The sequence below is a fragment of the Gracilinanus agilis genome, chromosome 3 (genome assembly GCF_016433145.1).
Source record: "Gracilinanus agilis isolate LMUSP501 chromosome 3, AgileGrace, whole genome shotgun sequence".
NCBI lineage: Eukaryota > Metazoa > Chordata > Mammalia > Didelphimorphia > Didelphidae > Gracilinanus > Gracilinanus agilis.
In genome coordinates, this window is record NC_058132.1 from 458,963,625 (window position 1) to 458,977,655 (window position 14,031).

Below are 14,031 nucleotides of genomic sequence, written 5' to 3' on the forward strand. Positions count from 1 at the left end.
AAAATTAATTTGCTCTCTACTGATGCTTGAATAATTTCTTCAAAATATTTTTCCAATTATAATTGGTCAGTAAAGGATATGTTTAATATTTCTCCTTTTCTACATTTGTTAATAGGTATAGTATCAATTTTTGTGAATATGCCATGTACAATTGATATATATATATATACATATATATATATATATCTCCTCTCTATTCTTGTCCAATATTCACCAAAGATCATATTTAACATCTAAAATTCTACTCAGGTTTTTTTTAAGTTCCTTCTTGTTTGTCATTCTGTTAGATTCTTCTGTCTAAAAGGGCCACCCTGAGGTTCTCAACAAATAACAAATAAAACAGATAAATCATTAATCTATTTTTAAAAGAGACAAAAAAACCAAATGGCCAATATCCAGTGATAAAGGAGAATTCACAATTAAAAGAAAAATATTTGAAAACTATTTTGCCCAATAATATTCTAAGAAAACTGATAAAATGAAAGGGATGAATATTTTAAAATATAAAATTCCTAGATGAACAGAGTAATGGAGAATTTAAATAGCCCAATTTCAGAAAAAGAAATTGAACAGGCTATAAATGAATTCCTCAAGAAAAGCAACTCAGGACCAGATAGATTTACAAATGAATTCTATCAAACACCCAAAAAATAATTAATTCCATTTATAAGTTTTCAATAGAGGAAAACCTAAACCAGAAATAAAGCAGGGAATAAAAACTATAAATCAATATTTCTAATGAATGTTGATATAAAAACACTTAATGAAATGAGTTAAAAAGTTGAATAATATTAGCAAAAAAAGCCATAGCACCATATTAAAAAGATTAATACTATGACCTGATTGGATTTATATATTTTTTAAATGTATCATTATTACCCTGGTCTTACAGAAATTAGGATTAGAGTAGATTGCCATCTCCCACTATATGCTACCTTAGCTAAGATCCAAATGCATAATGGGCTCTAGATATGGTAATATAACAAATTATATATGGTAATAGCATAAAAATTAAAGAAGTAGGGAAGAAAATATCTTTCATAATTATAGATTGGGAAAGAATTCATTACCAAATAAGAGATAGAGAAGATCACAGAAGAAAAATATAAGAAAATTTTGATTATAAGAAAAATTTCTGGACAACCAAAATCAATGCAATCAAGAGAAAGTTTAACTAGGAAAAAAACTTTTGTAGCAACTTTTTTGATAAAGTTCTAATATCCAAGACAGATAAGAACTGATTCAACAAGAGCCATTTTCCCTCTAATAGGTAAGTGGTCAAAGGGTGTGAACTACAAATTCTTAAGAGAAGAAATTCGAGCTATCAGCAACTATACTAAAAATGGTTCTATTTCATGCCCATCATATCGATAAAGATGATTAAAAAAGGAAAATGACAATTGTTGAAGGGGCTTTAGGAAGGCAGGCATATCCATGTACTACTGATGAATCTATAAAATGGTCCAGCCTTTCTGGAAAAAAACTTGTAACTATACTCAAGAATCCTTAAAACATGCCACACTTTACACAACAATGTCAATATTGAGTCTATGCCTCAAAAGAACAAATTGAAATTTAAAAAAACCCCATATATACAAAAATATTTATAACAGCTCTATCTGTCCTGAGAAAGTACTAGAAATTACAGGAGATGTATCCATCAAACTGGGGAATGGCTGAACAAATTATTGTACATGAATATAATGAAATATTCCTAAATATTTCCTAAGAAATTATTAAATGGACAATTCTAGGGTAAGCTGAATTAATGCAGAATTAAATAAGCAGAAACCAGGAAAACAATTTATGCAATAATAAGACTGCAAAGAAAAATAATTTTAAAATTATAATAAATCTGATCAATACCAAGAATCCACCAGAACTCCCCAAGACCAATCATAAAACATTCTATCTAGGTAAACATACAATTTTGATGTGGGTATATTTTGCTGGATTTTGGATAGTTGGTACAAGAGTGTTTTTCAATTTTTAAAACATGATAGGGAAGTTGGAAGACAGAATGACACTAGCAATAATACTGTCAAAATAAACAAAAAAAAGGAATTGAGGCAATGATTACTTTTTAAAAAGTATATTAATAACCTTATAATTCTGACAAAATAAATTTCTTGGAAAAGAAATAAAGCTGCCTTCGAAAAAAATCTTAAGTATGAATTGTACAAAAAAACTTATACTTAAAAGTTAAGCTATACTTAATTGATTAGTACACAAATAAGGACTTGTTTTTAGATAGTATTTAAAGGTTTATCATGTCTTCCTTAAACAACAAACTTAAGAGAATAGGTAGTGTAAATATCCCCATTTAATAAGAATAAAGATAAAGAAACTGAGGCACAGAGGATTTATCATGTCCTTTCATTCTCATTGTTCAAGAAGTTTTCAGTGATGATTTATCCCCAGAATAAAATGCAAACTCCTATTTTTGGTATTTTAAGTTCTATATAATATGGCTTCTACCACCATTTTCCATACTGATTTCACGTTATTTTATCTTATGGACACTATCTTCTAGCCAAATGGCCCCACTTCCCTATATGTGATTTTCCATCTCTACCTCACAAATCAAATTCCTTATATAGGTCTCCTATGACTTGAATGTTCTCCCTTATCTTCTCCTTTTTTTTTTTAAACCCTTAACTTCTGTGTATTGGCTCCTTGCTGGAAGAGTGGTAAGGGTGTGCAATGGGGGTCAAGTGACTTGCCCAGGGTCACACAGCTGGGAAGTGTCTGAGGCCAGATTTGAACCTAGGACCTCCCGTCTCTAGGCCTGGCTCTCAATCCACTGAGCTATCCAGCTGCCCCTCTTCTCCTTTTTTAAAAAGCTCAGCTTAATTGCAGTCTCCTACGAAAGGCCTTTATTGATTCTCCCATTTGTTAATACAACCAAAATATTTTGTACTTAAAAGTTACATTTTCAGAAACTTAGTCTTGTTTCCCTTCCCATCTAATCTCAATCTACCCTCACATCAATTCAATAATGTGCCAAGACTATGCTAAGCACTGGGGATACAAAAAGAGACAAGTGGCAGTCCCTGACCTCAAAGAGCTTACAGTTCAATGGGGGAAACAATATGCCAACAAGTATATATAAGGAAAGCTACATATAAGAAAAATAGAAAGTAATTGCCCAGAAATGAGAGTCAGGACACCCAAGTTACTGAATTGAATAGTACATATTGGGGAGTAAGATGTTAGGGAAGCTTGAAAAAAGGAAAGACGGGAGTAAGCTATAAAGGGCTCTGAATGTCAAAAAGTATTCTCAAGGAAATAGCTCTGGACTTTATTGGGCAGGGGATGACATGATCAGACTTGTGTCTTATGAAAATCAATTTAGTAGTTGAAGGATGAAGTAAAGTGGGAAGAGACTTGAAGCAGGTAGACCAGACCCATCACCAGGCTACTACAATTCTCCAGCTGTGAGGATTGAGGGCCTTGTGGCAGTGTCAGAGTTGAGAAGGGGGTGTATTCTAGAGATGTTGCAAAAATGAAATTGAAAGGCTTTGGCAATAGCTTGGTTATCACAAAACGATCTAACTAATGTTCATGTCAGATCACATAACTTTCCCTATCAAAACCTTCAAAATAGTTACCTATTTCCTAAAAGATAAAATACAAATTTCTTAGCCTAGAGTTCATAGTTTGAATTCTGTTTCCAACCTACCTCTTGGCACTACTTCACAAAGTTCTCCTTCAGGTCATCTATATTCCACTCAAATTGGATGACTTGTAATTCTTATTTTATCAGGTTTTCTCCTACCTGAACATTTATGAATAGTGTCCTTTAAGTCTAAGTTGGACTTCTTCCTTCAAAGTTCAACTCAGGTTCTACTTTCTCCATGAAGCTCTTTGACTTTATTCTACTACTAGAAACAAGCCTTCCCTTCCTGAATCTCTCAGGAACTCTGACTTGTACAATTTACTTCTATTATAGTTACTTCATTATATCTTTTATTCTTCTACTATATTATAAGCTTCTTGAAGGTAGAAGTTGTACAGTAATTCTTTTTAAATCTCCAGTGCCTATTTGTACTTCTTAGATAATAACTATCAAGTTTACTTTGCTGAAAAAAAATTAGTATCCGTTATAATGTCATTAATACGAAGACCAAAGCCATTTAATATTACTAGTTTTCATTAAAAGAGTAAATGTCCTTATCTGGAAGTTCAGAAAAATCAATGAAATCTCAAGTCTAGTTTTTATCTCTATATTTTGTATAGGGTTATGTATATATAATAGTTTATACAGTAGGATGTTAAGTTTCTTGAAGCCAAGGTTCCCAGCACCTAGCATATTGCCTGGTATGAAGTAGATAATTTACTCAAAATATAATTGATTAATTATATTCTATAACACCCTTCCCCCCCAAACAATTAAGAAATGTTCATTTGAAATAAAATATTTAGTTTGGGGAACTCAAAACATACTTCTACATAACCTTTAATATAGTATGACTAGAAAACCCATGCCTAACAAAAATTATTTTTTCAAACAAATATAAATTATTATCTTTACCTTGAATTCTGTTCATGATTGCCTGGTAAGCAAGTAACTGAGATATTGGGAGCAGAAAGAGGTTGACTTGTCTTTGGAATTGGTGATGGAATTTTGTCAGCAGGTGGACAGGGAGACCCAACAAATGAACCATTGTTACCTGAAAAGTATAAATAAAAAGATAATCTTGTATTTCACTGCATGTTGTAAATTTTTTAGGGTAGACACTAGGACTATTTTCTGAATTGCTAACAAAATATTATAAAGCATTAACTAGTTCCTTTTATCCAAGCAATAAAAATCATCAACTCCCTCACATTAATATAGTTTATTTTTAAATTATCTGCCTCCCAACAGCTCTTCAAGATATATAGTACTTCATGCTAAGACTGAACTAGAACATATATAGTCCAGAGAATGTTAGACCATAGAAAGAATCTTATATTAAACTGGCCAACTCCTCTTATCTTAAAAATGAGAAAACTGAAGATCAAGGTCACATAGCCAAATACAGAGAATAACAACTAAGATTTTCTGACTTAATCCAGAACTCTTTCATAGGATCACAGATGCTGAGCTAGAATGAACCTGAGAGGCCAGAAATCTCTCATTTTAGATATGAAGAAACTGAAGATCTTTCTACAGTTCAAAACAAAACAAAAAAAATCCACCCAATTTACTACTGATGTACATTATTTCATTGGCTCTTAATACTAAATTTAAGTTTCTCTTCCTCAATTGTACAAAAAAATGAAGCCATTCTCCAATTGACAAATGGCCAAGCGACATGAATAGGCAGTTTTCAGATAAAGAAATCGAAACTATCAATAAGTGCATGAAAAGTGTTCTAAATCTCTCATAATTAAAGAAATGAAAATCAAAACAACATTGAGATATTGCCTCACACCTAGGAGACTAGCCAATATGACAGTAAAGGAAAATAATAAATGTTGGAGAGGTTGTGGCAAAATCATGACTCTAATGCATTGCTTGGTGGAGTTGTGAATTAATCCAACCATTCTGCAAGACAGTATGGATTATGCACAAAGGGCTTTAAAAGAATGCATACCTTTTGATCCTGCAATATCACTGCTGGATTTATACCCCAAAGAGATAAGGAAAAATACTTGTACAAAAATATTCAGTCACACTCTTTGTGGTGGCAAAAAATTGGAAAATCGGAAAATGAGGGGGTGTCCCTCAAATGGGGAATAGCTAAACAAATTATAATATATAATTTGGAATGGATGGAATATTATTGTGCTGTAAGGATTGATGATCTGGAGGAGTTCTATATGAACTGGGAGAACCCTCAATGAACTGATGCAGAGTGAAATGAGCAGAACCAGAAGAATATTGTACACAGAAAATAGAACATTGTGGAACAATCTAATGTAATGGACTTTGCTACTAGTAGCAATGCAACAAGCCAGGACACTCCTGAAGGACGTATGTAAAAGAATGCTATCCACATCAAGAGAAAGAACTATGGAAATAAAAATGCAAAGGCAAAACATATGACCATCACTTTTCACATGTATATATGGGTATGTGATTTGAGGTTTAGGCTTTAAAAGATCACTCTATAGCAAAAATGAATAATATGGAAATAGTTATCAAGTGATAACATTTGTACAACCCAGTAGAACTGCTTGTTGGCTCTAGGAGAGGGGAGGGAAGAGGGAAAGGAAAGAAAATGAATCACAAACATGGAAAAATATTTAAAAATTTAAATTAAAAAAAAAAGTTTCTTTCCTCCACTTGGCCCCAAAACTTCTTTCACTGCTAATCAACGATTCTTCTTTTTCCAGACATTTATATAGAGTGTTTCAAAACTCTTTAGTGGAACCTGTATAGATATATCCCACAAACTATTGTTGTGGCCAAGGTTATTTTGAGGTAAGTGAAATATTATTATCAAGGTTACCACACCATGAAATAACCAATGTAATGTGATTCAGTAGTTATATTTCCTAAGGAACTAAATATGTCCCCTGTAACCAATAACTAATGTTTTGTTGTTGAAAATAATTGATGTTAATTAATGTTAAACAAGGTATGCCTGTCATAATTTTAAATCAAATTACATCCTTAACCAACTTTTTTTTTTTTATTTTAAACCCTTAACTTCTATGTATTGACTTATAGGTGGAAGAGTGGTAAGGGTGGGCAATGGGGGTCAAGTGACTTGCCCAGGGTCACACAGCTGGGAAGTGTCTGAGGCTGGATTTGAACCTAGGACCTCCTGTCTCTAGGCCTGGCTCTCAATCCACTGAGCTACCCAGCTGCCCCCCTTAACCAAATTTTAATAGCAACACAGCTATTAATAAAATTCACTCTATGGCTATGGCTCTATATTCAAGCAAATTATTTAAGGGCAATGAAGTTCTGATCAACTTGTTTATATAGGTTTTCTTTATCTTTTGAACAGTCAAGTGGATAAGCATTTATTAAGTGTCTACCATTTGCCAGTCATTGCACCAAGTGCTAGCAATGCAAAAAAGGGCAAAAAAAACAATAAAAACTGATGGAGAATAGAAAACTAGTTATTTAAACTATTATTTTCTCAGTAGTAGATAGCAGCTCTGTGAAATGGGATATTTATTAAAATAGGCCACTTACCTCCTAAATAGATCTGGCTACTAAGGCTTCTCCTTGCTTTTGGACGTGGAGTAGAGGAAAGATGTCTGGGGGAAGGAGTTTTCCTTTGCTGTGGAGTTTGGTAATCAGTAATCCCATCACCCCTTTCATCTTTTGAACTGCTGAGTGGAAGCTGCTCAGAAACAAATTTGTTCTCTGCAAACATATTTTTTTCAAGAATGCTACTACTTAAAATTTCTGGTATAAATAAAGGAGACTGACTCCTTGCTGGTGAAATGCTTTTCATTGTGGCTTGAGAAACTCGTTGCTGGTAATTCCTGTAGGCTTCTTCTAAGTGTTCTGCCTCTTTCTCTAGTTCTTTTACCCTTGCTTTAGTATTAGCTACAAATTCAAGGTCAGTATCTGTGGAATCACTCTCAATTCTGGGATGCTGGTAATACCTGTTCCTTGGAATATCTTCAGACTGGACAATATCATCAGAAAAGAGTCGATTCTTCAAGAAATTATCTATATAATTATCATGAGGTACAACCTTGTCACTTGTGAAATTAATGCCTGAGTGATCAACCAACGATGGCTTTGAATTTCGGTATACTTCATTTTCTAAAGCTACATATTATAAGGATTAAAAAAATGATAGCAAATTAATTTTGGGAAAAGAAAATGTTCTAAAAAATTAGGTTACAATACACTTTTTAGGACTTATTTTTTAAAGCATGAAGGAATAAAATTAAAAGACAAAACTGAATGTATTATAATGAAAAATTCACATCACAAAAGTGTTTTGTGGTTTCTACATTTATCTCATTTAATTCTCTATCTCTGAAACAATACTATTAGTCCCATTTTATAAGAGGAAACTGAGGACCAGAGAAGTTAAGTATATTCAGTATCTGTCATTTCACAGCTAGCAAGTGGTGGAGCTGGAACTTGAACCTTGGTCTCCTGACCCTGAGTTCAATTGCCTTTTCCACTACCCAAAAAATACCTAAGGTATTACAAAAGGTTTTATTTTTAAAATACTTGGATTTCTGCTGCTAATATTCAGATACTACATAGGAACAAAATGAGTACCAGTTAAATGCATTAAAAGTGAGTCTGAGGGGGGACAGCTGGGTAGCTCAGTGGATTGAAAGCCAGGCCTAGAGATGACAGAAGGTCCTAGGTTCAAATCTGGCCTCAGGCATTTCCCAGCTGTGTGACCCTGGGCAAGTCACTTTGCCCCATTGCCTACCCTTACCACTCTTCTGCCTTGAAGCTAATACACAGTACTGACTCCAAGATGGAAGGTAAGTGTTTAAAAAAAAAAAAGTGAGTCTGAGGGCAACTAGGTGATTCAGTAGATAGAGTCAGGCCTAAATATGGGAGGTCCTGGGTTCAAATCTGACCTCAGGTACTTCCTAGCTGAGTGACCCTGGACAAGTCACTTACCTTGCATTGCCTAGCCCTTACTGCTTTTCTGCCTTGGAACCAATACACTGTACTGATTCAAAGATGGAAAGTAAGGGCTTTTAAAAAAAGGTTTGGGAAAAAAAAAAAAAGGTTTGGGGGTGACTTTCATTTTCTTGGGGGCAACCAGAGCTTTTTTTTAAAAAGTGAGTCATTTCTACATATGCCCCATAATAATTATTGCAGCTACACACCACATACAAATCTTTTAATGTCTTTCCCACATTTAATACAAATATACGAATACAACAAAGTAACAATCAGTCTGAATCTCAGGACAAAAATCTGAACACCAGAAAACAGAATAGGTTTCTAAGCTTCAATGTTGCTCTCTGTAGTATTTCATGAACCATCCTAACAAACCTTTTCTCTTTTAGAAACCAACTACTGTTTTCTTTCTTCCTTCTAAACTTTGAAGTCAGGAGGAACTTTAACATAAACCTTTCAGGGGGCAGCTGGGTAGTTCAGTAAATTGAGAGTCAGGCCTAGAGATGGGAGGTCCTAGGTTCAAATCTGGCCTCAGACACTTCCTAGCTGTGTGACCCTGGGCAAGTCACTTGACCCCCATTGCTTACCTACCCTTACCACTCTTCTGCCTTGGAGCCAATATACAGTATTGACTCCAAGATGGAAGGTAAGGGTTTTTAAAATAAAATAAAACAAAATGAACCTTTTAGGTGCTCATATAAATATAAAGCACTAGGTATTTTTATTATTATTTTTTTTTAAACCCTTGTACTTCGGTGTATTGTCTCATAGGTGGAAGATTGGTAAGGGTGGGCAATGGGGGCCAAGTGACTTGCCCAGGGTCACACAGCTGGGAAGTGGCTGAGGCCGGGTTTGAACCTAGGACCTCCTGTCTCTAGGCCTGACTCTCACTCCACTGAGCTTCCCAGCTGCCCCCTATTATTTTTTTTTAACAATCTTTACCTTCTGTCTTAGAATGGATACTTAGAATCAAGAGGGTAAGGGCTATACAGTTGGGATTAAGTGACTGGCTCAGGCTCACACAAATAAGAAAGTATCTCATCTATCTGTCTGAGGTCAAACTTAAACCCAGAATTGCCTGTCTCCAGGTCTAGCTCTCTGTTCACTGAGCCACCTCACTGCCCCACTGAGTGCTTTTATTCATATAACTTCATTTGATCTCAGTTACGTTAATGTAAAGAGGCAGGCGAGACATATACCTATTTTATAGATGAAGAAACTAGGGCAAAGAACTAGCAGAGATGGAGTTAGATCTCTGATTCTAAGTTCAGTATACGTTCCACCACACTATACTGATTTGTTCTCACAAGCCTTTCCCTATATATGGAACAAGAAGAAAATAGCTTTTGGCTGATGAGAAATCAAATTCACTATGGGACTGGGAAAAAATTCAAGAATTTTCCATAAATGTTTGGATTTAAGTGTATCTAAGTCAAGGGCAAGAGACTATATGAAGATCTGAGCAAGAATTGAATGGAAGGAAGAAATAAAAATGTGTTGACAACAGTACTGAAATAAAGGACAAAAGGAACTAACTACTTTGCTATAAAAACTGGTGATTTTAATTTGGTATGTCGATATATTTTACTTTTTTCACATGAATGAAATTAAGACTTTACTAACATTTCAAATACATGTATTTGAAATCCTTATCTTCCATCTTAGAATGAATACTATGTATTAGTCCTAAAGCAGAACAGTAAGGGCTGAAATTGGGGGTTAAGTGACTTGGCTAGGGTTGCACAGCTAGGAAGTGTCTGAGGCCAGATTTAAATACAGGACCTCCTATCTCTAGACCTGACTATCCACATAGCTACTCCCCCAAAGATTTTAGAATTTTCAGAATTTAGAAAAGTCAGTCTTTGCCAAAACATAACTGAAACTTGTACATAGGTCTGATTCAAACATGGTCTTCCATACAAAACTTAACTTTCTCCATTCTCCATTTCATTTCTCCAACAATCAAACATAAGTCAATATATATAATCATACATACTTCTTAAAATTCAAGGATTCACGATTCCCTTTTTTATGTTGTTACTGTAACTTCTTTGTGACTTGGTATAATACCTTTAAGAAATGTTGCAGCAGTTGCCAATTTGGGAATGAGTCTCTAGAAATTTAACTAGGCTAGGCCTCAGATGCCATTGTCTTTCAGTTGGTCAGCATGTGAAGACTTTCTGGCTTATCAGAACTTGTCAGAGTTTAGGCTCTGTGGCAGCTTTTGAGAGTAAAACAAACTCTTTAGGTCTGGCATTTAGGGTCCAACATTCTAAATAAATCAAAGTATTAGCTGTTCTTCTGAATCTGGGAGTCTTTCACTTCCATGTATTAATATATAATAAATGTATAAAACATATAATAATAGTATTAATATACTAGTTATAGAATATTTAATCTAAATATTCTATACAAATATTATATAAATATATAAAATGAATGTATAAAGAATATTTATTTATTCTTTTCTCATTTCTTTCTTTCTCGTTTCCCCTGACATAAGTCTCTTTATTCCCCTTCTGATTTTCACAGTGCCAGGAAGAGTGACTATAGGAGGTACTTAATAAAAATGAGGTACTTAATAAAAGGTTGATGACTGGATGATTTTGTCTCAAGGGTCAGTTCAGGTACTATAAAACTTTCCTTAACCCTCTAATTGTTGATGCCTTCTTTTTCTTCCCTATTCAATTTACCTTGTATTATTTTCTGAATTTTCCTGTGAGAATTTAAGTTCCTTGAGGAAGATAGGAGCTGGGTTTTTTTTTCTGGAAATCTCAGCACCTAGCACCTAGTAGGTACTTAATAAATATTTGTGTTTAGGTTAAAATCCCATAATTAGGAATCAATGTAAAACGTTATAAGAGGGACCTCAGACAAAGGATATAATAAATTAATGCCAAAGAAAACTGACCAGGCTCAAAAAATTTTGTTAAGTCCTCCAACATTAAAATTAACTTTCAAAAGATATACACCAAAAGGTCCAAGAATATGAACAACTTGCAAAACAGGAAAATTATGCAAGAGAAGTTTACCCTCCTCCCTTTCCTGTAGTGGAGAACATGACCTCATCTCCTATTGATTACTTGACCTGGAGGCAAGGATAGAATAGCAACTGAAAAAAGGCAGCAATAGAATCAAGAGATCAGGAGCCAGGGAGCAGGGCCCCAATCCTGGGCAGCCCAGGAAGAACAGAAAGCCACAATTGGTTCCCAAGACAAGAGTTAGCAGGAGGAGAAAAGGTTTGATAAACTAAGGTAAGGGCTGATTTCACTTTCTTCTCTTCTGGTTTTGATGCTGGCTGGACTTCCTGGTGAGCATGGCTAGGGGGCTCTAATGGTGGCCACAGAATAGCAAGCTAAATGGAGCATTGAGGAAAATATACCTCTCTCCTATTTTTCCAACTTTTTCCCTACTACTTTTGATTAATAAAATTATTAATTTATGGCCAGTCTCATAATTTTCCCTCTTACAAAATTAAATATGGTTAAGTTCCAATTAATTTATAAAACAAATGGAGAGATGTGACCAATATGTAGCAATCTCAAAACTTTTTCATTAATGAACAGATTTGTACCATCATCCTTGCACCTCATCATGAAAAAGGGAAGTGATAAACCTGGAAAACCCAGCTAGGCAACAAAAAGTCAACAAAATGGTTACCAACAACATCCCACAGGTCTCAAGGTCCAGTGATCTATCTCCTGCTCAATTTAGCTGCCTATATACAATAATAATAACTCATATTTACATAGTTTTATAAGTTTTACAAAATACTCATTTCATTTGAATTTTATAATAACTTCATTAGAAAAGTTCTATTATTATCCTTATTTTACATATGAAGAGAGTAAAGCTAAAAGAGGTCAGGTGACTTGCCCAGAATCACATAGCTGGTAAAATTCTAAGTAAAATTCCATGTAACAAAGCTCTATCAAATTCCAAATCCTTTACTATATAAGGCCCAATCCTGCTTTAGACTAAAGATCAGTAAAATTTTTAGAAGAATAAAAAGATAACCTGTCACTTAAGGTTAATTAGCTTTACCTAACAAACTATTTGGAATCTCCCAAAATGGAGAATTTTAATTGCAAGAGAACATATATTTAGTTGTTTCCCTCTAATCAATCCCATAAAAATATTTAATTGAATTTCAAATAGAAAAACCTTTCTACAAAGAACCTTTATGTTTTTCAATGAATTCTTCCAACCTGTCTGGGTTTGTCTAAGTTGCAATTTCAAGTCATCGATCTGCATATTTAACCTCCTTGTAGAAACTTCATAATCTAATATCTGGTTCTTCAGTAATGAACAACGTTCAACCTGCAAAGAATAGAAAAAGGAAAATGTAAATTATCTCACTGGAAAAACAATTGATCTGGAAAATAGATCAAGGAGAGATAATTTAAGAATTATTAAACTATTTTGTATGTTTGGAATTGGGGAGATGCCATTTAAAAGTATGTTACAAATTTCCTATGGACACGAGGGGACTGTGGGACTACATTTCCTGTGATTCCAATGGGTTTCCGGTTTCTGGTTTAAGGCGTAGGGACGTCAAGCGTCCCCATGAATGGGGCAGTTTAAATTCGGAGGAGGGCCTAGAGAAGGCCTCTTGGTTTTCCTGGTTAGCTGGCTGGCGTACGAGAGAAAGAGGATGAGCACCAGTGGTAAATTTAAAAGATAGTCAAGCGTGGTCATATATATATATATATATATATATATATATATTTTACCAACGAAGCCATGGCTATTAAAAAATTAATTTCTCTTATACTATCAGTTTTTATCATTTTTAATCGTAACATTTGAAAGCTATGATCAAAGAAAGAGGCTAGATATCATTTCAAGAAATCATCAAGGAAAATTTCCCTGACATTAGATTTAGAGGGTAAAATAGAAACTGAAAAAATCCACCAATTGTCTCCTAAAAAGAAATCTCAAAATGAAAACACTGATGAATATTATGAATAAATTCCAGAGCTCCCAGATTAAAGAGAAAATATTTCATAGCCAAAAAGGAATAACTCAAATACATGGAGCTACCATCAGGACCACATAAAATTTAGCAGCTTCTACATTAAAGAAGCAGAGGATATGGAATATGATGTTCCAGAAAGCAAAGCAGCTCAGATTACAATTAAGAATAACCTATCCAGCAAAATTGAGTATAATCCTTTGGGGGGAGGGGGAGAAGAATAGGACATTCAGAGAGGGCTTTCAACTATTCCTAATGAAAAGACAAGAGCTGAGCAAAAAATCTGACATTCAAACCCAAGACTCAAAAAGGGAAAACATGAAAGGGATATAATTACATTAAAATATTTACATAGGGTTCCGGATTAAGATGGCAGCAGAGTAAGAAGCAGCTCTTAACCTCTCCTGACTGAAACATACAAAACTCCTCAAGGGGACATAAAAACAAGTCCAGACAAACGGAGGAACCCCACAACAGGGCACAGCGTGGAAGGTACGTGGAATCG

At 34.3% G+C, this 14,031-nt stretch overlaps 1 protein-coding gene across 1 annotated transcript in view; it reads right to left on the reverse strand.

The window, feature by feature from the left end:
- The window catches only part of OFD1 (OFD1 centriole and centriolar satellite protein), a 58,275-nt gene that overhangs the window by 11,540 nt on the left and 32,704 nt on the right, over positions 1-14,031 (reverse strand). The window contains exons 13-15 of the mRNA XM_044669269.1: positions 12,760-12,871; positions 7,136-7,723; positions 4,535-4,673 (exon numbers count right to left, since the gene is read on the reverse strand). Of these exons, the coding sequence (XP_044525204.1) occupies positions 4,535-4,673; positions 7,136-7,723; positions 12,760-12,871 (839 nt within the window). The remainder of the gene's footprint in view (positions 1-4,534; positions 4,674-7,135; positions 7,724-12,759; positions 12,872-14,031) is intronic.